The 23,727-nt window shown below is 43.2% G+C and overlaps 1 protein-coding gene across 2 annotated transcripts in view; it reads left to right on the top strand.

Annotated features, from left to right (window-relative positions):
• The first annotated feature begins 681 nt into the window (after window positions 1–681).
• Window positions 682–23,727, top strand: part of FUT10 (fucosyltransferase 10) — a 67,041-nt gene continuing 43,995 nt past the window's right edge. For both annotated transcript variants that reach the window (XR_006730876.1, XM_045535442.1), the window contains exons 1-3: window positions 682–1,197; window positions 7,763–8,115; window positions 12,419–12,713. Coding sequence is in view for 1 of the 2 variants with exons in the window: in XM_045535442.1 (XP_045391398.1) it covers window positions 8,035–8,115; window positions 12,419–12,713 (376 nt within the window). In the remaining variant the exon portion in view is untranslated. The remainder of the gene's footprint in view (window positions 1,198–7,762; window positions 8,116–12,418; window positions 12,714–23,727) is intronic.

The following is a 23,727-nucleotide window of genomic DNA, read 5'->3' on the forward strand; positions in this document are numbered from 1 at the left end:
CCCACTTTGACTTTCAAGGACCCCGGTGGCAAAGGCGAGAGCGTGAGCAAAGAGAAGGGTGGCTTGAGTCATGGTTTAATAGCTCCCCTTGGCTGACGACCTTGCTTTCCACTTTGTTAGGACCCCTAATTGTGCTCCTGCTCATCCTCACTTTCGGACCGTGTATTCTAAATAGATTAGTTACCTTTGTAAAAGAGCGAGTCAATACCGTGCAATTGATGGTACTGCGACAACAGTACCAAAGGCTGAGCCGTGACTCCTGCTTAGAAATGGGGGAAATACAGGACCCCCATGTACGAGCAAGAGTGCTCGTAGGAACAAGAAAAAGGGGGGAATGTAAAACAGGAAGGAGAGCAGGAGGGACTCCATGACAGGCTGGACCTCCTGGAATAGGCCTAAGTTTCGGTTTCCCCCAGGCGGGTCCTCCCCTTCCCCCAAAATGAGGCTGATAACAACTAAAAGGTCCCGAGACCTGGAAACAACCAATCAGGAGCCAACACGATCAGCCACTCTTGAAGGAATAAATGAACTAAGGGGGGAGGGGGGTGGTGTGCCCAGCGTCTGTAACCTACTGAAAGGTATAAAAGCTCAATTTTTTACCCCAGGGCGGGGGCCTGGTTCGTGGAGAGGCCACTGCGTTGGTGCTCTGGGACTTGGACCCTGGCTCGAGCTAGCCAATAAACTCCTTTGCCTTTTGCAGCCTCGGTGACTCTGCCTCTCTGTTCCAGGGGCCGAGGGAAACCGGTTCTAACACCCCAACGCGTTGGGAACTGCTTCTTTCTTCCCCACGAGTCTCCCCTGAGAAATCACTTGTTGCGTGAATTTTGTGCCCGAGAGTAGCAATCCCGACTTCCCAGCTGCAGAGAGCATTGTGTATTTCATGGGGAAAGTGCCCCGGGCGAGCGCCCAGAACAACAGCAGGTTTTGGTCATCAATTTGCAAGCCATTTCTTAGGGTTTGTTTGTTTGTTTTTTAAGTTCAGCACAGGCTCTGCTCATCTTACGTATTTTTACAGCCTATTCGTACCCTCAGAACAGAACTCATTTTGTGTAAGATACAGAAGTAACATCCATGTGAATTTAAGGCATTTTCTGGGCATCTTTTAGTATACAGCAAATGCCACGCAAAATGACTTATTCTAAACGCCAGAGCTCCCACAGACTGCCCCCTACTGGCTGCCACAGCTCCCTGAAATAGGTAGAGTGTTTTATGCATGATGTGATTGGATTGTTAATTGCATTTGTGCAATGCTTGCAACTCTGGCTGGGTACAACTTTGAATACAGCAAGTTGGCCTTTAGGATCTTATTCCCTTCATCCATGCTTCCTTCTCAAATGAGACTTCCCAGAAGCTCCTGACCAATCCTGGGCTTGCTACTGGTGTCGCGCTACAACTTTGGCCCCATTTCTCCGTGGTCCACCATAGTCTCCAGTGGAGACTTGGCTTGGCCATCTGCATTGAATAAGCAGCCCAGGTTCTTGCACATTGAAGTTTGAGAGCCACCAATCTAGACAGCACCGTAGTCTCAGTTATAGAACTTTCTGCTTCTCGTGAGAAAAGACAAGCCAGAGACAATGTTGTAGGGTCAGGTGATCATTAAGGTCTACTCCAGTGAAATTGCTGTGATAACTCTTCATTTGCTGGGCTCTTGCTAGATGGCAGTGTGTGTAACAGTGAATTAAATACAGTCTTAGCTGCTACTATGTTGCCATTGCTCATCTTTTGTTCTTCAACAAGAAAAAAGTAAGTTTTCAAGTTTTATGTTACAAACAACATTTTTGAAGAATAAATCTGAACTAGGGTTACATTTAGGAAATAAAAATATGGGCTGGTTGGGCGAGGTGGCTCACACCTGTAATCCTAGCACTCTGCGAGGCCGAGGCAGGAGGATCTTTTTAGGTCAGGAGTTCAAGACCAGGCTGAGCAAGATCGAGACTGTCTCTACAAAAAATAGAAAAATTATGTGAGCGTGGTAGCACACGCCTGTAGTCCCAGCTACTGGGGAGGCTAAGGCAGGAGGATTGCTCAAGCCCAGGAGTTTGAGGTTGCAGTGAACTATGATGACACCGCTGTATTCTAGCCAGGGTGACAGAGTGCAACTATGTCTCAAGAAAAAACTATGGTTTGGACAGTGTTATTCATACATGTATACATATTGTTCAGTAGGCAGACATTTCCAACCCATTTTTTTTTTGAGTCATAGTTGCTCTTTCACTCTGGCTAGTGTGCGGTGGAATAATCACAGCTCACTGCAACCTCAAATTCCTGGGCTCAGGCCATAGCTGCTGACTCAGCCTCCAAGTAGCTGGGACTACAGGTGCTCGCTACCAGGCCGGCTAATTTTTTCTATTTTTAGTAGAGATGGGTCTCTCTTGCTCAGGCTGGTCTCAAACTCCTGAGCTCAAACTCCTGAGCTCAAGGGATCAGCTCAAGCCATCCTCCCTCCTCAGCCTCCCAGAGTGCTAGGATTACAGGCATAAAACCACTGCACCTGGACTCCAACCCACATTTAAATAGCTTTGATATTTGTAATTTAAAGAGTTAATTTCAGCAAGAAATTCAATATCAAATTCAATTACTGGCATTCTACAATGAACATTTGTTACAGTGTTTCTGAGCATAGGTTTTTGAAAATTAAAAAAAATTAAGTTTATTTACGATGTTTTTCGGGTAGTTTTTTCCTTGAGAATCAAATTAGAGTTTTGAAAAGAAAATGTTGAATTACTAAAAAGGAAAAATGAAGTGAAAGTAATCCTAAACTTGTTATGTACAAATATTTTTTTGTTTTATATTTCCAGAAATCTTAATTTGTGATAATTCAAATTATTTTGATTATTGTCTGTTTACTTGATTCATCTTTCTTCTATGGAGAGTTTTTGCTCCCGGGCACTATTCATGGGATCAGGGAGCTTAATTTTGAGATGAAACCACTAGAAGGTCATCTGGTCCAGCCTTTTGTCTTTAGGCTTGTGGGGTACTATTCACCTCTGTTAGTGTTATTTAACTGCTTCCTTATGCATGATTATGTAAATGGTAAGAGCAGATGAGTGATCTTAATTCAGATCTCCTGCCAGGCAGGAAAATTGTCACAAGGTAACCTATAAGCCCTTCTTGGAGAAAGAATAGTTATTAAGGGAACCTCACAGGAAAACAAAGATGAAAAAGAGTCCCTTCTCTTGAGGAGTTGCCACGGTTCTTAGTGTGATACATGAACTTCACAGTCTTGTGCTCCCCCCCAGCCCCCCAGCCCCCCCCCCCCCCCCCCCCGCTTTTAAAATCTATGCTTCTAATTGGGGTTTTATATCTGTCTGTCTAGGTCTGGGTTTTTATTTAGTTTCTACATTAAATAAACCCACTAAGTACCCATTCTTACGAGGCTGTATTATTAACACTGCATAATTTGAGGGCTTCCGTATGTGTCTGGAATTTAAGAATTCTGCAATAGGAATGGAAGGTGCTGTGGCTACACTGTCTGTCTCCCCACTAATCTCCGGTCCCGATGCACATGGCTACCCATGTCTCTTTCTCCTTTATTATTCGCCATTGGTCTTGCCTGAAATGTGTGCTTGGTTGAAGAGGATGACTTTCCCAGATAGACCTGTGCAACCCAAAGCACTCTTTGCATAAAAATAAATGCTGAGCAGAATATGAAGTCCATCAAAAAAGAGCAAGGGACACATTAATACAAATATTGATAAAATTGGGTACAAGGGGAAACTAGAACCATCAAACCACGTTCATCAGGTGCCCAAGAGATGGTCTCAGGTACTAGGGCATTCTGCAAATTAACAAAACGGGCCAACTTGTTAATGTTCACCAGTTGTTTTCTATACACCTGATAAAGCAGCTGTAGAAAGTTTCCTGAATCCCCCAGCTTCCTGCGTTCTCTCTTGCTCTGATAGAAACGAGCCCCTGCTGATGTGGGTCTACAAACCGACTTGGAGTTGGCAGGGGCAAGGCTTCCCAAAGGAGGTGGCCTTGAAAGGCTTGGCGAATGGCTAGGACGGGGAGAGGGGTGGCAGTGCTCCAGGGGAGGTAGGAGAGCACAGAACAGGAAGCTGCAGGAGTAGAAGGAGCCGACTATGCGTGGTGGAGACCAGGAAAGGACGCTGGAGAAATACAGTGGGGTCCACAGCCATATGGTCTTGTTTTCTAAGCTAACAGAGTTTGACCTTTATCTTGAGGTCTTTGGGAAGCCATTGGAGGATCTTAATCAGAGGAGGGATATCTATTCAGTATTCTAGGGGCTTTTCTTTGTAGCTCAGTGGAGAATGCAAAAGGAAAGCAACAGTTACTAGGCTTTTGTAGTAACCAGGGAGGGATGAATGAGGAGGGTTGAGCTATAGCGGAGGAAGGTAGTTACAAGTGCCTGAAGAGTTGTCCAGGGGCCCTCAGATACCTCATCAGTTTACCACGTCATCTCTTTCCAAGGACAGTCACCACGTAAGGAGTGTTCTGGAGATTTATACCTTGCACAGTGATCACACCATGGGAGAGTCAAACCTACTTGAGAGATTGCACTTTAGTGTGAATGATGTAGGTGTGTTAGATACGTTTCCTCTAAAAACTCTGCCTGGCATTACCTTTAGCTCAGTTTAGATGGTCACTTATTAACCCAGTTGATCCCCCAATTCCTGGAGCAGAAATGAGCAAAGAAGTTCCCAAAGCTCCCTGCCTTCTGCCTCCCCTCTCTCTCCTGCCAGTGGGGAGAGGGAGGGAAAAGGAGGGACCCACCAACTATTAGATTCTGAAAGCTCCCCATGTCACCCAAGGCTGGCTTCTCATTTTGTCAGAGACACGGGGCAGAAATCATCTCTTGGTTACAATTCTGAGACTCAAGCTATACCTATATTTGGCCAACATTTGAAGCTGGCACCCTCAGGCTGCTAATTCTTTTTAAGATATTCAGTCTCTCTTCTGTCCATCCTAATTCAAAGTAAAGTGGAAAATTTAGAATTATTATAGAATGAAAGTGGTGCTGGTTTTGACGGCATAGCACTTACGAGGTCACACTGAGCTCCAAACCACCCCTGGGTGGCAGGTGACCAGCTGGGGCAGTGCTCACCAGCCAAGTGGTGCATTTCAGAAGCTCAGCTCCTAGGGTTAATAGGGCTGGTGAGTGAGTGTCCATTGCAGATGTTGTCTACCATGGTTGTCTGAATAAATGCATGGTTCTGTCTTAGAAAGGAGTATTCTGGGGCATGTTCTTGGAGGGCTTTGAGATTCACCCTGCAGGCAGCAATTGAAACAGGGAGCTTTCCTCTTAGCGTCCCATTCAATTGGAGCTTGTTGGCCTTCGTGCTTCAGGACGGGTGCTCTGCAAGCCCATCTGTCCCACAAGTTGGAGGACCGCTGATTTGGTGGCAGGCTCCTGGGTAGCTAATACCATATACAGTATTAGATTGACTATTGCTGCTGTAAATGTGCCCTGAGGCCTGGTTGATTGCTGCATGCTATAGATCAAAATACCACTGTCTGCTATGACTGGGCTCTATTCTTTAGTGATGAGTAGTTGACCATAGCTTGGTCCCTGAGACTCTTCAATACTTCTGACCTTGGGAATGTAGCCTAAGTTGAGATTCTCTGGATACAATGGAATTTATAACCTTAAATTCTTCTGTCATTGTTCATATAGCCACTCGAAGATCCTTATTTGTGGGAGCTGGGAATGATAATACCCACCTTGCCTACTTTTCAAGTGGTTATAAATAAGATTGAGTAGAGCGATATATCTAAAGACCATTGGAAAATGATATAATTTTACTCCCACTTAAGGTGGTAATATTTATTTCACTACTGAATCTGGGTTACATTAATTTAGCTATAATAAATTGCTTTTGCACATAAAATGAAAATTAGATAATCTTTCTGTTATGCAAGGGAAAGAAGTAGTAATGGTTAACATTTATTATTTGCTATGAAGAAACTGGGGCTTACAAAGATATAGTAACTTGTACAAATTTATTAATATATTATGTTTAAGTGACCAGGATTGGAACCCAAAATGCTACCTCCACATTTTACGTAGTTAATAGCTACTAGCATCTACTGAATAGAAGGAAAGGTACTTTTCAGGCTCTTATGGATTTTTGTTCCTTTTACCAGCTGACAGACAGCTGTTGTACACAAGTTTTCTTTTTTTTTTTTTCTCCTGTGGTTCAGGCAGATAACTTGCGAGTATTAGCATTACATGGTGGGGATTTCATAATATTAATGGACATGAACTTAAGATTGTAGTCCTTATCCAAGTTATAGTTTTGGGAAAGTTACTTTACTTCCTTCAAATTCAGTTTTTTTCACCTTTGAAGATGAGGATAGTTAATTGCTACTACATGTAATTGTTGGGAGGCTTGAATAGCTTATGCCTGCTAAGTATTTAGGAAAGGCCTTGCTCGTAACAGGTTACTCAATAAATATTAGTGATCTCCTTTTCTTTGGCAAAGTGAGAATTTTCCCTTTTGAAGTTCCAAGTGATGGGGCAGCAATATATTTTATAGGTTTCATTTTCCACCTAAAGATATAATAAAATTATAATAATCTTTAAAGATAAGGATAATAAACATTTATTGTATATTATTATGTGTCAGACTCTGAAATAAGTATTTTGCAAATCTTATATAATTCTCACAATAACCCTCTGATTAGGTACCATTATCATCTACTTTTGGAAATTGGATTATGGAGAGGCTGGGTTAAGCCAGCTGGGGAGTCAAGATTTGAATCCTGGTGGACTCATTCTAGAGCCCATTCTTTTAGTCACTGAGTTTTGGGAATTCCATCGATGAAAGAAGAGGAGTATACTTTTGGCAGTTTCTAAGACCAAGAGTCATTTTGTTGTTGAGGGGGGAAAAAAAGTAAATCAAGGTAGACCCATGAGAAGGGAGCACACCTTTAAGATCAAGGTTTTTAACCAGAGTTCTATATCATTTCTACATTTCTAATTATATCTTCAATACTATACCCCAGAGCTACGTAGATGTGACTCAGCATCCCATCTGTGGAGTACTGGGAAGCCACACTTCCCTTGCTCTGGAATGTTGATCCTTGTCCCACTCTGAACTGCAGGACATTGGACTTCATAGAATCTTGGGAATAAAAGGCATTCTGTGGGGCCCTTTAGTTCATTTTAAAAACTTTTTGAAAAGACCTTCCATTTCAGATAAATGAAAATCTTATTTTCAATCTTCCAGAGCATCATATTGCCCTAACAACCCACCGCTTCATTGCATTTGCCATAAAAGACTTAACAAGTGAATGGATATTCACAGAATTCCTTACGTGGTGGCCGAAGTCATGTCCTTGGTGAGGGGGCGGGGCATTGGGGCCAGTTGATTGTGATTTTTGATCAACACCTGAACCTTTTATTTTCTTCCTAATTTTTACAGGAATGGGTAGATAGTCCCAGTGGTTTTTATTCCACTATTCTTCCCCTTTGAAACTTAGGTAGAAAGACATGATTTCATATAAATGACTTTGGAATTCAATCTTCTGATGGCAGAGAAAATTAAGTGGAAAGAGAATTTTAGATTTGGGACCCGATTATAGATTTGTCACTTTTTTCTAATGGGCTGTGTGGCCTTGAGTAAGTCACTTTACCTCTCTGGTCTCAGTTTTCTTACCTGCGAGGGAGGTATTAGAACTACATGATCTCAAAGGTTCCTTTTAGTTTAAAACTTCTAGTTTCCACATGATAACCCCACGAGACTACACTTATCAAATCTTCTGCACTGTGGCTAAAAGATTATCTGTTCTTTTGTTACAGAATTTTTTGATACCTTCTTGTTTGAAGAATCTCCAGCTGCTCTTGATGATAGCCTAAGAAGACGGCATGCTGTTTCCTCTCGATGCCAAGCCAGGCCCACTCAGAACCTCGGATCTCAGTCCTTCATGGAGACCGGGTCCCAGCAGGAATGGCAGTGCAGGAAATTGGCACCCAGATGGTTCCTCCACGTGAAGCCGTCTCGGGCTATGGGCTGACAAGAGAACACCTGGTAGCTAGGTTAGCCCCCCGTCAGTCACCCGGGGCAGGGCAGCATGGTGCGGATTCAGAGGAGGAAGTTTCTGGCATCTTGCCTGTGCATCACAGCTACCATCTTTCTGCTCGTCACACTCCAGGTACCAAGAATTTGGGTTGTGCCGTGTTGATTCTTGGGCCTTTGCCATCTGCCTCTCCTGCCCCGTCCCCTTCTCTCAGAACTCCAAGTATTTTACTTTTTTCTTAATCCTTTAGGATCAGGGGTTTTCTACTGTTTAAGACAGGGAAATTTATTTATTTATTAATTTTTTTAACAGATGAAACTGAAGTTTAGTGAATGGATGTGCCAGGCAGAAAGAAAGTCATTGAGATGGGAGGTCAGTTTGTGATTCTTGAAGAGCCCTGGTTTTAGAGAAACAGAGAGTAAAGCTTTGTCTTATTGGGTCAAAGCAGGGTGGCTTCCTCAAAATCTATTGTTACCACTTTTGAAAGACTGCATTCTTGAAGATTCAGACCCCATCCTGAGAACAAGATAGTCTGTATCTTGCAGTGAGTGCAAAATACAAACATCTGCGTAAATAAATTTCTTAACATGTGCCACAAGGCCAAGAACTGCGTTTGGGTGAATGAGCTGAAACGTTTCTTTAGTCTTTTCATTTATTTCCTCCAGTCAGTTATTCTGAACTTGGTTTACTGCTTTCAACTTGGAGTCAATATTCACCAGTGGGTAGTGAAAGTATAGCTATCCGCTTGGCTATGGTTTGCACCCATCCAAGTACCAGCTGTCCATTTCAAAATCCAAAGGACTTGTGAAGATGATTTGTGGACATGAGTAGTTCAGGTGTGGGACTGGTGGAAAGTATGTGTTCTCCGGGCTGCTTTGCTCTGTAGGGTCTCCCTTCTCCTGATGAGGACTGAACGAGATCGTGCTCATACAAGCACTTTGGCAGCCAGTCTGGCACGTACTTCCGCCACCTGCTGCTGCCAGACTGGGATTCTGATCAGAGGAAGCTTTGACTCCTTCCTTGTCTGTCTGGAGGTTTGCAGGTTCTGCTGCACCAAAGGGCTGCAGTTTTCTGCTGCTTTCTGTGGGAAGTTATGAGAGAGCTTTGATCCTAGTAGGCGTTCACTTTGGCACTTTTTCCGGTTATGAGGAATGCCTGCATCTCAGCTAAGGTGCTTTCCGTTTGATGTCAGAATACATTGGCGTGTTTTTGATGTGCATGCCGTTTCCAGAGCGTGAGAAGTGGCCTGATGACTGGATCTAAACCTTTGTGGCCCAGTTGCAGTTTTGTCACCGACAGTATGGTTTGGGCTGTGTCCCAGTTCTCACTAGTACACTGAAGGCTTCAGTGTTCAGCATGGTGGTAATGCTAATTTAAAAAAAAAAAAAAAAACAAAAAAAAAAACACCGGAAACGAAAAAATACAATGCCTACAGCATCAGAACCATTCCTGTTTTGAGTGGTTTGTAGGCTGGGCAGGTGAAATAATTTGCCACACGGGTAGGATAAAGGAAGGATGAATTAAAAAAATCGTGTCATGGATCTTATATCAGCCTGCTAGGTTGCTGTAGCAAACCACAGACTGAGTGGCTTAAACAACCAAAATTTGTTTTCTCACAGTTTGGGAGACTAGGAAGGCCAAGATCAAGGTTTCAGCAGGGCTGTTTCTCTCTCCCTGGCTTATAGATGGCTGTCTTCTCCCTGTGTCTTCACGTGGTCTTCCCTCTGTACTTTTCTGTGTCCAAATTTCCCCCTTTTATAAGAATACCAGTCATGCTGGGTTAGAGCCCACCCAGGTTAACTTAATTACCTCTTTAAAGACCCTATCTCCAAATACAGTCACATTCTAAGGTAGTGAGAGTTAGGACTTCAACACATGAATTTTTGGGATATATATAACTCGGCCCATGGCAGATTCTATAACAGAAATTATTGAATTAATAATAATCGAAAAACAAAAATGTTATGCTTACCTCCGGTTAAGCTAGAAACATTGTAGTTGTCTGGAAGAAATCATTCATCTTAGACATTGTTTTCCATTCACATTTAACTATATTTTGTATATACCCTCTAAATTTGGGGGGTATATGTATCTTTATGTATTTTTGAATTTTACTTTTTACTTGCACGAAGAATTCAAGAATACGTTTGGAATGTTTTAAAGCAAATCCCAGATGTAATAGCGTTTCACCTGGATATATGTTGCTATGATTCTCTTACAGATAGGAATTTTAAAAATTTAATGTGACCGTATGACTACTATCACACCCAAAAGAATGAACAATAATTACCCTCTGTGTCCTAGGCCATGGTCAATTTTTCTCAATTGTCTCAGAAAGTCTTTTTATAATGGATTGGTTTGAATCTGGAACAAACTAGCCCCACACGTTGTATTTAGTTGGTGCGTCTCAAGTTTTATGTTTTGATTTGTTTTTACCATCAAAGTTTCTTCTGCCCCACCATTTATTCCAGGTCATGAATTTGTTGAAGAAACTGGGTCATTCGTCCTTTTGAATTTCCTACATTGTGGATTTGGCTGATTTTATCCTCATGGTTTTATTTCATATGTTCCTCTATTCTCCCATATTTCCTACAACCTGGTAGTGATATTTGAAGCTAAGTGTATTTTTTAAGCTGTTTGGCAGAAGACTCTATCCTTAAAACAATTCCTCTTATTTGGAAATGAACTAACACCTCTTACAGTAGACATTGATCAGAAATGTGGAACAAATTTTATCTTTGAAGTTATATCCCAGGGCTTTCTAAAAGTCTTTGACTGACCAGTTGTCACTGCAGGGGAAGGTCAGATGAAAAGCTAGTTTGTGGCTACAAGTCAACTCCATTCATTAAGCTACTGGGGAAGAGTCATGATATGACCTCGTAAAAGTGCTGAGAAAGCTATTGGCAACAGTTAGACTTTAGTTTTCAGTGGTGGTTTGGCTGCTCTAATGCTGCCTTTGGTGTTACAGATGATGTATGATATTTTACAGCTAATATAATTCCGTTTTTTTGGAGTACTACTTGGCTTTCACTCAGGAGTTCTTCACATATATATGTTTTTTTGGCCTTGGACACCTTTGAGAATCTAATGAATGTTATGGGCCCTCCTTGTGGGGAGTTATAGAATCCACACATCGGAGATCAGTGGCCTTCTTCTAACACCAGGATGTAGCAAGCACATAAAAAAGGCAACACTCTTGGCTGCTAAAAGTAGGATCTCCGGGGCACACAACCCTTCATGGCTGCCCCGTGGAGGATTTAATGTATAAAAATGTGGACATGCCTTTGACGGCTTTATTTGTTTCCTGGTCTTGACTACTAAAGTCATTTGCATATGAAACAGATCAATCCTTTCTCTAACGTATTTTTACAATGCCATATCAATATCAAATCTCAAAGTCTAATGAAAAGGCAGCACTTCTGGAGTTTCTATTGCACCTACCCTGCCCTCTGGATTGCTGTTAATAACGGCTTAGCTGTCCCGTGACCCAGGCTTACACTATCGTGAAATAAATTAAAAAGTTGCTTTTTAGAGGGAGTTAGTAGAAGCCTAGGACTCATGGTCTACCATGTGGATAACACAGACTCTAGGGAATTTTGACGTTCGATGTTACTTCACCATCTCAATACTATAGTGAGTATTCCTAGAAACATAAAATCCATGTTATGACTCCTTTAATTGTCATAAAAAGAAGCCAGTTGGTAATTTATAACTTATTTTCCCTGGAGTAATCTCTGGCAGTAGTCAGGTAATAACCCTATCCTAGGTTTCATTAAGACTTAAAACTATTTCTGGATATTATATGTACCGACAGAATGGAAGGGAAATGTTCTATTGTAAGCGTTTAGTGGAATTATCAAGCATCCTTGCCGGTCAGTAGGTATTTTGGAGGTCGTGTCCACACCCTGATCCCTGAAACCTGTGAATGTGTTATTGTACGTGGCCGAAGGGACTTTGCGGATGGGATCAGTGTGACACACTTCGAGGTGGGGAGATTATCCTGAATTATCCCGATATAATCACATGAGTTCTTAAAAGTGGAGAACTGTTCCTGGCCGTGGTCAGAGAGAGAGGTGAGGCAGAAGAGTCGGAGAGATGCAGTGTGGCTGGTTTGAAGGTGGAGGAAGGGGCCGTGAGCTGAGAATTGTGGGTGGCCTCTGAGAGATAGAAAAACCTAGAAAGCAGATTCTCCTAGAGTCTCCAGAAAGGAACATCACCCCACTGCTGACCCCTTGATTTCAGCCCCCCCCCCAGTGAGATCTATTTCAGACTTCTGGCTTCCAGAACTGTATGCTAATAAATCTGTGTTGTTGTTAAATGACTATTTGCGGTAATTTGTCGCAGCAGCCGTAAAAAACTAATAAGAGCCTCCATCATCAAGACGAATGGGACATAGGCAAAAGGAAATCCAACTGGAAATAATCATCTTCCCTTGTAGGTAGTGGTGGAGCTGGGAAAATTTGAGAGGACGAAGTTTAAAGATTCCGATTTGCAAGATGGACATACGGAAATGGAGGAAGTGCCTCAACCTCTGAGTCCAATCCTTAAGAAGGAAGCACTGGCCTTGAATAGGAAAAAAACATCGGACGGCGACAGCTACCCCGTTATGCTCTGGTGGTCCCCGCTGACCGGGGAGACGGGAAGGCGGGGCCAGTGTGGGGCAGACACGTGCTTCTTCACCATCAACCGCACCTACCTGCATCATGACATGACCAAAGCTGTCCTCTTCTACGGTGAGTGGGGCTGGTGCCTTTCTCCCTTTGTTTGCTGTTGTCTTTCTCCAAAGCCGAGTCACTGCTTACCTGCGAAGAAAGAGGTGGTGATGCTTCTCCCTGAAAACACTTTGACACCCTAATTTCCTTCGCACGTGCTCTGGGAAGGCTGGAGCACTTAGCAAATACAGTGAACAAACAGGCCTGACCGACATCGAGGTGCTTGGCCAGGCCGCTGGGTATTTACGGAGGAGAAGCGAGATTTCTTCTCAGCTTTCTGCAGGCAGGTGTTGTGCTTACCAAATCTGACATTCAGAGAGTTGGGTACTCCTTATCCTGCTGACATCAGTTCAGACTGGCACTTGTGATAGCACAGCCAGGAGATTTTGATGACTGTAACAGATGTTTAATTGGACAGAAGCCAAACATGATGTGCTTTAATTTCTTTAATGTCAGATTAATCAGAAATAAAAATGAAAGGGTTGTTTGGCATCAGCTTTCCAAGGCAAGTTGGCGTTCAGCATTTCTTGAGGCTGATGATATGTCATGCTGGGATTGAAGGGCAAGCAGACCCAGGGAGGTGGAGTTAGCAGGATGCCAGCAGCAGTTAGAGAGACGGGGCTCCTGGCTGGTGAGTGGTGGTGGGGGGCGGGGAATAGACAAGCAAATGCACCGAATACAGGCAAGGTTAATTGCTTACGTTGGGAGTCAGTGAAAGGAAATCTGTAGCGTGGGTATAGGCATTTGTGTGTGTTTGTGTGTGTATGTCTAATGCTGGCTTGGGAAAGGCAGAACTGAGATTGGGATATGGGGCTGAATCATTCTCAGTGTTCTGCCTAACGATGGCTTAAATAAAGCAGAAAATGGGTTCAGCAGGAATCGGGTGGTATATATGCCCCACTAGCTGGTCAGGGCTACTGAACAGTGGACACGAGTGCCCTGGTATAAGTACACATTCAGGGACATTCCAGGTATTTAAAAATCCAGATCCTGGGCCAGGCGAGGTGGCTAATGCCTGTAATCCCAGCACTTTGGGAGGCTGAGGCGGGAGGATCACTTGAGGCCAGGAGTTCAAGACCAGCCTGAGCAAGAGCAAGACCTCATCTTTACAAAAAACAGAAAAATTACCCAGGTGTGGTGGTGCACACCTGTACTTCCAGCTACTTGGGAGGCTGAGGCAGGAGGATCACTTGAACCCCGGAGTTTGAGGTTGCTGTGAGCTATGATGACAACATTACACTCCAGCTGGGGTGATAGAGCAAGACCGTGTCTCAACAACAAAAAAAAATATAGCCCCTATGAACCTTCCTGATTGGCCCCATCAAATGGAGCCCCTCTTCTCTAAATTCCCAAAGGGCATTTTATAGCTCCTTTATGTCATTTAATTGAGCAGCTACTATTAATATATGGCAGGCACTGTGCCAATCATGAGGAATAGAGAATATAAATAAGTTAATAATGCCATTTGGTCTTGTACTGTGTGATCTTCTCGTCCCTAGTAGAGTGTAAAGTTCTGGATGATTGGGCAACATCAATTCATCTTTGTACCTCCTCTCAGTCCCTACATGTGGCTCAGTGCTTTGTATGTGGTAGGTGCTCAGAAGATATTCAGAGACTTAGAGCCATAGAAGACCTGAGAGTCTAACTCCTCTTTGTAAAGGTGAGAGGACTAAGGCTTAAGGAGGTTGAGGATATGCTAAGGTTGCACAGCAGTTAGTAAGAGAGTTGGGTAGAGAACCAAGGTGTCCTGACACCTGATTGGGTGATCTTTCTTTCACCTAGACCGTATTTGAATGGATGCCCATGAGCATAATTAACCCTGGATATTTGGGTTTTGAGATTAAGGTGCATTTTGTCTTTTTTCTTTTGAGATGGGTCTCTCTGTCCCCTGGGCTAGAGTGCAGTGGCCTGATCATAGCTCACTGCAGCCTCAAACTCCTGGGCTCAAGGGATCATCCTGCCCTAAGCTCCCGAGTAGCTCGGACTACAGGCGTGCACCACTATGCCCTGCTAATTTGTATTTTTTTGTAGAGACAGGGTCTCACTATGTTGCTCAGGCTGGTCTCCACCTCCTGGCCTCTAGTGATCCTCCTATCTTGGCCTCCCAAAGTGCTAGGATTACAGAGGTACACATTTATTTATTTTTTTTAACAAACTGAATTAGAAATTCAATTCATTAATAAGGTCTGTTGAGCAAAATAGAATGCAGACAGCACACTTCTCTGTCTGAGGGCTCCAAATTCTAATTAAATAGGTCACTTCAAACTGCAAATGGGATTCTGGCACAGCAGGATTGAAAAAGAAGAGGGAGAAAAAAATGATTCAAAAGCTGACCTAATTCAGGGTAAAGGAAACTCAAAGGATTATGTGACCTCCAAGCTTTTGTAAACCAGACCATTTTTTTGTTTGTTGTCTTTCCATTTGAGAGCTGCAAGGATTTAGCTACATTAACAATTCTCTGAAACAAATGTTAATGACTCACGAGTGAGTACATTATTTTTTTTAATTAAATGTCTATAGAGTTGCTGCAGTTAGTCTCACCAACTGTCATTGTGGTGATTTAAACACATAACTGCATTTTAAACAGTTCTCTTGACAGGTGTCCCTCAGAAAGGTGAGGTGGGCGGGCCTTTCACCAGCACGAGGGTAGTTAGAGACGGGAACTGCTTCTGTTTTTGGTGAGGTTAGGAGGAGGAAGACCATGGAGTTGGTCCACCTTGAAGAGCTGCAATTCAGCTGTCCTATGCCTGGCTTATAATAAATTACACAATTCCTAGGCTTTTTTGCTTTGTAAGGTAACTTTTGGGGAAAATGTTAATTATGTAAAGACATTAATATTTCTTACAGCTAAGATTCTCATTTCCTTCCATGAAAAGATTACATATTAGCATTACTTGATTTCCAATATTTCCAACTAAAAAAATAAATGAAATGTTGCCAGATTCTAAGGGCAATGGCTTTGGTGAGACTCCTAATGTTCAATGTTAAGGGTTGTTCAGTTGGGACTGGGAATTCTCTTAGCCTGTTTCTGATGTAGCCTGTCCCTTGCAGAACCCTCTCTGTTCTTCTATAGCATCTGATACATGAAATTTAAAGGGAGAACACGAGTGCCTGAAATCTGGCAGCATTTCTCAGGTTAAGCTTAAAAGATCTGACAGGAAGCACAGAAGTGACAAGTGCCCACAGGCAGGTACTTCTCTTCTGACTGGTGTCGCGAGCCAGGGGACAGATTTCATTACTGCCGTTTCTGCAGTTGGGGCCTCCCCTCCCTCTGGGTCTCGGCAGATCCTGTGCCACCCAGAAATCCCGTGACACAGGCTGGCGGCTCCATTCTTCAGAGCAGACAACCACATCTCGTAGGCACACAAAATCAGGCCACGCAGCTTTGACTGATGTGTTTCTCTTTGCTCTTAAAAATTAAAACAAAACAAAACAACTTACGTGGAAGAATACGGACAACAGAACCTTTATTTTTTTTTACAGATTTTACGTTCGCGGTTTGATCCGCCTTATCTAGATTGTTCTAGGCACAGATTCGAGTCTCCTGGCCTTCGAGAGATGGGGCACTTGGGAGCCACTTGCCTTCTGGGCAAGACCAGCTGGCGTCCGTCTCTCAACCAGCTTTGTGTGATATACTTAGTGCATATTCTGGGATGCCCTTAAAAATATTAAAAACTTTGTTTATTAGTGAAAAAATAACCTTTCTGAAGGAAGTCAACTAGTAGTGCTAATAGTGGAAATGCAGACAAAGTCACGTGTTCCAAGAAACAGTGGTTATTAGGCAGAAGGTGGCAAGGTAAATAGATGAAAGAGTCGAACATTGGACTCTCTTGTTGGTTTGGATCTGTGCGAAATAACTCCATTTTTTAAGGATATCAGAAATCACGTGCTGTGATAGTTGGGATTTGGGAGAATTTGAGGGTGTCTCCGGGTGCATCCCTTGCTGCTGCCAGGGTCTGTTCTTTATCCATTTATATTAATACAGCCGGCATCTGAGAAACATTTATTCTGTGTGTAGCCCTGTGTCAGGTGCTGGGGTCACAGGGGTGAGCAGAACAGGCTCCGCCCTCGTGGAACCTGTGACATGTGTACGGAGGATGCCACCAGATAGCGATGGGCATTTCGACCTGGGAGTGATCAGGGAGGCCTCTCTGAGGACATGACATTTGGAACTGAGACTTGAAAGACGAGAACATGTGAAGATGGAAGGAAGGAGAGGAAGGCGTATGGGATGAGGGGCCAGGGCACTGGGGCTTCATTAGACAGAGTGAGAAGTTTGCGTATATTCTAGGTGCCATAGGAAAATCTCAAAAGGTTTTAAGCAGGGGTGATATGATCTGATTTTTATTTTGTATGGTTCAGATTTATGGGAACTGAATTAAACACCAGGCCCTAACTGGCAGGCTCACTAAAGAGGAGTAAGAAGTGGCCTTCCAGCTAGCTGGCCTTTCCGGCTGCAGGGATAGTTTCGAAAAGAATGATCAGTGAATGATTTTTTAAATGCTTCTTTTTGCTACAAGGAAACTTATCAAAATTGAAAGGAGCAGTACAAATTTCCTTTGAAGGGCTTATTTAGAGACTTTGGAAGATACTGAAAATCCTTTTATTCTTTTAAAAATGCAAATGGAATTAGTTAAAATATTTTAATTTATGTGTATGATAGCTAAATATTACCATTTGGGCAACTTTATAATAGGTTGCATTTTTCAATGTGTTCCAGTACCACAGTTTTTAGTATATTGAGGCTTTTATTCATATAGAGGCAGCATATTTAGGCTTTCTGTGTAGCAGGCACAGCGATGTAGAAGGAGCGTTGATCACGGCCGGGCGCGGTGGCTCACGCCTGTAATCCTAGCCCTCTGGGAGGCCGAGGCGGGTGGATCGCTTGAGGTCAGGAGTTCGAGACCAGCCTGAGCGAGACCCCGTCTCTATTAAAAATAGAAATAAAAATTATCTGGACAACTAAAAATATATATAGAAAAATTAGCCGGGCATGGTTGCACATGCCTGTGGTCCCAGCTACTCGGGAGGCTGAGGCAGGAGGATCGCTTGAGCCCAGGAGTCTGAGGTTGCTGTGAGCGAGGCTGACGCCATGGCACTCACTCTAGCCCGGGCAACAGAGTGAGACTCTGTCTCAAAAAAAAAAAAAGAAAGAAAGAGCGTTGATCTGGAAATCAGAAGATGCAGGTTTGTGTTCTGACTCTGACACTGGTCATGTCACCTTGAGCAATTTACAAGTTTCTTCATGGGAATTTGTAGATGTATCCTTGGTTTTCTGTCCCATCGTTGCTCATATATGCCTATGATTTATTTGGTTGCTAGCCTTGATTGATAACAAAATATCCAATGACAGCGTTATGCCTCTGGGAAAATAAAATCGTCCTTAAGATATTACCTTTGTAACCAAGTTTCCAAGAATGTTTTGTGTTGAAACTGGAAAACCGTTTGCAATCGAAAATGTGAATTTTGATGATTCCTTCAAAGGAATTATGCAATGAGGGTATTCATTTAGCCACGTGGGCATAATTTTGTCTTTGAGGAGCACTCAGTTATTGGACTAATGCAACATCTGGTAATGTCTGAAAGTGTCAGAACCAGTGGTCTCTGCTTAGAATACTGTCCTTTTACTGAGCTAATGCAGAACAAAAGCATGGATCCAGAGGGATAAGATGTAAATCCTTCTCTGCTGTCTCTACCCAGCCGAAGAAAAACCCAAAATGTACACTGTTCAAGGGTAATTGCTCATGTTGCCATAAAACTGTAAAGCTAGTGAGGCTGAGGAGGGTTTCAGGTCATTGGATTTAGTTGTCTGCCACCGTGCAGGAGCTCCCAGTTCTCTTTAAAACAAATTTTTAAAATTTCCTTTATGATCAATAAAGCTCCTGGTTTCTGAGACCCAAGTCTTTGCCACATGATTGGCTTGGGTGGTCCATATTCCCTTTCTTCTCAAGCCGACTAAACACTGGTTTTTATTTTCATACTTGGTATCCAGCAATTGGCAAGCTCCCTAGTTAAATCATCCCATAATTTGAGGCAAAGGCAAATGACCACACTCCTAATTTCCCAAGTTTCCTACTTTCAGCCTCTAAATTCAGTTTCCCAAACTGTCCCTGGTTGAGTTCCGAGTGGGTTGAGAGGAGTTGAAGGCATAAAGATGAAATGAGCATTTTTGGTTTTCCTGGCAATGAAGTTACTTTTGCTTTTGCTCATCCTGTAACGCTGAGCCCCTTGGCCAAGGCTCTTTCAAGGTCAAGGTACCAAGTACCAGGTACCAGGACGCCATCGTGCTCAGACAAGTAGTTGATTCTGAGTCAGAGTCCGGGTTTGAAATAGTGGCTGGTAATGGGGTTGGTGCTATAGGGGGTGGTGAGTTTAGGTAGGTGGGGAAGTTTGCTAGGCTTCAACATGAACTGGGTGATTTCACCTCATTTAAGATCAAGTGTTTCTCCTCGTTATTGTCTATACCTGTACCTCCTCTGCCTGTTTATTTCTCAGCATTTTGGTTGTTTTCTCCTTCTCCTCTCCCTCCTCCTCCTCCTCCTAAATTTCATTATGTGTTTCTGTCATGAATTATAGAAAGTATATGTCTTCTTTGTACCGCCTTAGCCTAGTCTGCTCTATACTGTATTATTCCTTGGAAGAAAAAAGCTGAAAGTTGATTTACATTAGTTCAACTCTTATTAAATACTCAGGCTAACAGAAAGAACTTCTTTTTTGATGAACAAAGGCAGGTCTAATTTTATACATTTCCATGCTGTGCAGAGGTAATGGTGACATTATTTGGCAGGGAGAGGGGGAACATGCCACAGCTAAACTGTACAGCCCCAATTGTTTACGAAACCCTGTTGTTAGAGCAGATAATCAGTTAGGTAGGAGCAAGAGAGGAGGGAACGGAAAAGTTAGTTAACTGGCTCGAACAAACAGCCCTTGAACCAATAGACCAGAGGAGAAGAAAAGAGCCATTAACTTCCCACTATTGCACAGGTACAAAGTGACCTGTCCCCCATGATGTCACAATTAAAATAAATTAACATCGTGGTTTTGACCCCCACCTTTTGGGAAAAACAGAGTCACTTTCTCGAGAACAGACTTTCACTTCTGCACAAGCCTTTCCTAAGCTACTATGGGTTGTGTGCACATCCTGAATTCCTTCCTGTGATGTCAGCAAAAACCTTTATGTCACGCTGCGATGTGACGGGAAGACCCGGGGTGAGAGTCAATAAGTGTCAGGCTGAATTCATCTCTACCACTTGTTAGATCTGTGACATTGGCACCTTGACTTAATGCCTTTAAGTTTCTTTCCTTCTTTGTAAGATGAAAATGGTAAACCCAATTTTTAAAGGGCTTTTGTGAAGGTTAAATATAATTCATGTAAAGCGTACAACATATTGCCCGGGGGTGTGGTAGATTGTCAATAAGTTGCATCCTGAGACTTAAACATCCTGTTTATGTTCAGATGAGCTGCTATTAATATATAAAGTTAAAGAGCAATGGTTCATAGGATTATAACATCGTCTTGGTCTGGCTTGTGGGCTGCTATAACAGAATACCTGAGACTGGGTAATTTATACTGAACAGAAATTTATTGGCTCATAGTTCTGGAGGCTGGGAAGTCCAAGGTCAAGGGACTGGCATCTGAAGAGGTCTTTCTTTCGTGTTATCTCAAGGTAGAAGGACAAAGAGAGGGTGAGAGAGAGCAAGAGATCACACTCACAGCCTCAAGCCCTTTTGTAATTGGCATTAATCCATTCAGAGGGTGGAGCCTCCCATGTGGCCCCACCTCCCAACACTTGCCCTGGGGGTTAAGTTTCCAACACATGCTTTTCGCAGGCCACATTCAAACTGTAGCAAATACATTTAAAAAACTATACTAATCAAGATGGTTTTTGGGGGAAAAAGATATTTTTTTTGAGTAGGTGACCATCTCTCTTGTTGTAAGGCATCCATCTATTTTGGGAAGAATAATACCATTACAGGAGAAAAGTTTGACATTCATACTCAACGTTGACATTCATAATAGGATGTTTCCGGTAAGAATAACAACCTTCAGAAAGTTATTCTATTCTCTTGAGGGGATTTTCTAAGTTTCTTTAGCTCCCTTTAACATAACAAGAACCAAGACTAGAATACTCACTGCGTAGATTTTTCCTGATGTGAACATGCTCCTTCCGGCTGTGACAGTTTGGTCATGAGCCCTGCTGCTCCCTGGTAGGCAGAAGGGGAGAGGGCCCCCCTGCCTTCTGGTCTCAGGTGTTGGTGGGAAAGAATCAGGAGAGAGAGGTAGAGGGCAGTGTTTTATATTTGCCCTTGCCAACCCCAAATTCTGCTTTGAGATCGGATGTTGAAGAAGGGACTTTAGAAATATCTTGATAAGTTGAGGAAACCACAAAGACAACAGGTTTTGAGCTAAACTCATTAACTGGGCAGACTGGCATGGCCAGGCAGGGGGCTTCTGGACTGCTCCCCAAGCTTCTGTGTGCTCTAGAATTTCATAGGCCACATGCTTAACATTAGTGAAATTTATGAGTATTATACCTCAGTTTAAAAGTTCAAGAAACCTTACTATCTAAAAACATTCCTCAACTTTACAACATGTCCTTAAAGATCACTTCTTAAAGGGATTACAGATATAAAGTGGATGTTTTATATATGTCTCTTTTTAAAAATTTTTTGTAGAGATGGGGTCTTGCTATGTTGCCCAGGCTGGTCTTGAACTCCTGGCCTCAAGGGATCTCCTGCCTTGGCCTCCCAAAGTGCTGGGATTACAGGCTTGAGCCACCACGCCCTATATATGTCTTTATATCATGTCAGATGTCTGCTTAAAGTGAGGGTGCCAAGTGAGCGCCTGGGCCAAAGCCTGGGCAGAGGTGCGTGGTGGAGACGGGTAAGGTGGCTATACACTTACTTGCCCAGGACAGCCCGGTTTTCACCTGCTGTCCTAGTGTCCTTTCCAGTTAGTACCCTCTGTCATTCTTAAAGGTGTCCCAAGTGTGCCATAAACTAAGAGCTCCATCATGGGAGAGACCTAGGGAGGGTGGAAGGACCCAGGAAATCTGAAAGGCCGACATTTTTACTTAAAGAGAATGAATGTTGCCTAAAACCATCCTGAGAGGACAGGTTTAAGCTTTTATGTTAGATGGATCGAATCTATTGTTTTTCCTTTTTAAGTCCCATGGATGGGGACTCCTGAGAAAAACTGGATTAGTTTACACAGAAGATAACACTTCACTTCCCCTGCATAATTTGAGTACTGTGTTAGCAAATTTTGCAACCTGTTCACTGAACAATTACCTTTTCCTACAGCTTCTTTTGTCTTAGCTGTGCTTTCTTTCCTGAGGTTTCTCAAGCTGCTTAGACAGGATCACTGTGAGCCTCATGGCTCGTGGTTGACATTTTTCTAGGACTATTTAGCACCAAGGTGGAGTAGAGGCAGCCTCCATTTTTCACAACTTCACATTTTTCTACTCTTTAAATACTGTCTACAGTATCAGTTTACTTAGCAGATATTTTGTGGCTCTTCTCTGATTAACAGACTTCTTATCTGAGCTGGGGGATGGACACGCTTGGAGCTCTGAGTGGCGGGGGCGGGGGGCAAGGGCAATATACGTAACCTAAACTTTTGTACCCCCATAATATGCTGAAATAAAAACAAACAAACAAGCAAACAAAAGCATTCTGAGCCTTTAGGCAAAGCTTTATTTCTTTAAAACACAATTGCAAATCAAAGAATGTCTGGACCCACCTATAACCTGTAATGAAGACCCCACCCCTTTGAGATAGCTCACCTTTTTGGGTCAAACCAATGTGCACCTTCTGTGTATTGTTTTATGGTTTTACCTGGAATATTCATCTCCCTAAAAATGTATAAAACCAAACCTTAACCGGGCTGTCTTGGGTGCATTTTCTCAGGACATCTTGAGACTATGTGCTCTTAGGGCCATGGTCACACATACTGGGTCACAATAAACCGCTTTAAATTATTTTACAGAGTTTGGGTTTTTTTCTATTAGCACCCGTAATGTGCTCAATCCTACCGTAGACCTTGTAACACTAGCTGCTTCCCCATCTGGAATGTTCCTTCTCCCTCTTCATTCTCTTTGCTCCACTCATCCTTCAATCTCAGCCTGCATTGCTGCCTCCAGGAAGCCCTCTTTGACCCCTCTGACAAGGTCAAATCCCCTTTTGTAGGCTCTAATAGCATTTCATAACATATTTGAGTTTTGGTATTCCATTGACATGCATATGATTATTTGATTAATGCCTGCTTTTTCTATCGTACGTGAGCTCCAGGACAGCAGGGACATTTTCCAGTTGTGCTCACTATTTTATCCCCCATATCGAGCCCAGTGCCTGCCACCCACCTCAATAAATGCTGCCGGTTCCTGAAACCCGAAATGAGATTTCTGTGGCCAGAGCAGTGACCTGTTCTATTTGTTGCCAAGAGGGGGCAGCAGAGAGCTGCCACAGTCAAGGCCTCTGGCTTGTTTAGGGTAGTAAATCCAGTTTGTCAGGCTGTTGAATCGGGAATGGAGAAGGGGAGGGAGGAATGTGGAAGTGGAAACTGAGAAGCAGGAGAAACAGATTATTCAGAAGGAAAATGGAGTGGCGGTGAGGAGCTCCTAGCTGGAGTCAGGTAGAGGAGGCTGGAAAGGGGTCTCAGCTGGGAGTGGTGCAGTAGTCGGTGAACCAGCACCCTGCTCCTCCCTGGGCCTTTGGGGGGTTGGAAAGCACCCCGCCCTGGTATCCCCGGAAGCCGTAATGATGCAGGCAGAGGTGGGATAGTGAGGGGAGAGACTGGTTTCTTGTTGGCAGCAGTCTTGCTTTGGAAGCTTCTGGCATGGCAGGTGGTGGCAGTTCTACCCCTTGCATGGGACATAGGGCTAAAACAAGGTCGGGCTGTGGGACACAGGGAAGAAGAGGGGGTGTGAAAACTAACACTTTCTACATAGCCTCTGTGTTACAGGCACAATGTAGTCTGATAAGGCCAATATTTTCCTCATTTTAAAGATGAGGGTGCTGCGGCTCAGAAAGTTAC

This window comes from Lemur catta, chromosome 22, assembly GCF_020740605.2.
Source record: "Lemur catta isolate mLemCat1 chromosome 22, mLemCat1.pri, whole genome shotgun sequence".
In the NCBI taxonomy this organism is placed as follows: domain Eukaryota; kingdom Metazoa; phylum Chordata; class Mammalia; order Primates; family Lemuridae; genus Lemur; species Lemur catta.